The sequence below is a fragment of the Nematolebias whitei genome, chromosome 10 (assembly GCF_014905685.2).
Source record: "Nematolebias whitei isolate Nwh7 chromosome 10, NemWhi1, whole genome shotgun sequence".
Taxonomy (NCBI): domain Eukaryota; kingdom Metazoa; phylum Chordata; class Actinopteri; order Cyprinodontiformes; family Rivulidae; genus Nematolebias; species Nematolebias whitei.
Window position 1 is genome coordinate 48,967,354 of NC_056507.1, and position 1,112 is coordinate 48,968,465.

A 1,112-nucleotide genomic window follows, 5' to 3' on the forward strand; every position below is an offset into this window, starting at 1 on the left:
ACTAGACTGAGGAACAGCTTCTACCCTGAGGCTGTTAGACTCATGAACTAGAATAATCACTGTGTAAAACCATATCATGTTGCTGATGATCTGTTTCATGTTGCTGCTGATCTGTTTCAATGTTGATGTGTTCATGCGTGCACATCTGCTCACAGACTCATGTTCATGTTTGTGCTGATGTTCAATGTTTTATGTTATGAGTGCTTAGTGTATATTTAGTTGATGTTTTTCTTAGTTCATATCTTAGATGTTATTACTGTTTTTCTTATGCATTTTATTGTTGGATGTAACTGGGACCCTGTGTACATAATTTCGCTCCACCACATGTACCACATGAGGTGCGAATGACAATAAAGAAACTCTGACTCTGACTCTGACTTAACCAGGCAAAGATCCACAGATCTGTTTGTAAGGGAGTGCTGGTCCTGAAAGCAGTGGAACATGCAGGTTTTTGGACTTGTTTTGTTTTGGTAACATAAAAGCATCACATTCATATCAAAATGATGAGAAGTGGAGATGTACCTTCTGTCAGGCTTAGTTCAGACTCTGCAGGTTGATCAGCAGCTCTGGACACATCCAGAACGTTCTCTTTACTCTTCAAATAAAAATCCACCATGTCCAGCTGACGGTTCTTCAGTCCAGCCTGATAAAACAAAGCACCCGATTTACTACTGTATATAAATAAATAAGATTCTTCAGCTGGGAGTTCTTCCACAAGTGGCACTGTGAAGATAGATCTGTACTTTCCTAAAAAACCTCTACATCCTTTTATTTTGAAAAGCACAGAAGATATGTGGAACACTATGGAAACCCTGGAAAAGGGACTGAGCTGGTTTTAAAACAAGTTTTAAACAAATTGAGCTGAACTGTGATAAACTGTCACTGCAACATCTCCTGATGCATGCTCAATAATCCAGGTAGAAAAATCTAAAAAAGTTAAATCTGGTCCTCTGGACATTCAAAAAAACCCAAAACAAAGCAAATCAACAAAAAAATGTAGAAACGTTTCGTCTCTCATCCGAGAGACTTCTTCAGTCTGAGGTGCTGTATTCAGCTCAGTCTCTTAAATAGCACCGTCTCAGAGTGGATCAACCAGTTTTGCTGCTGACAAC

At 39.0% G+C, this 1,112-nt stretch overlaps 1 protein-coding gene across 1 annotated transcript in view; it reads right to left on the bottom strand.

The window, feature by feature from the left end:
- Window positions 1-1,112, bottom strand: part of spg11 (SPG11 vesicle trafficking associated, spatacsin) — a 413,741-nt gene that overhangs the window by 352,030 nt on the left and 60,599 nt on the right. The window contains exon 8 of the mRNA XM_037683759.1: window positions 523-643. Coding sequence (XP_037539687.1) covers window positions 523-643 — 121 coding nt within the window. The remainder of the gene's footprint in view (window positions 1-522; window positions 644-1,112) is intronic.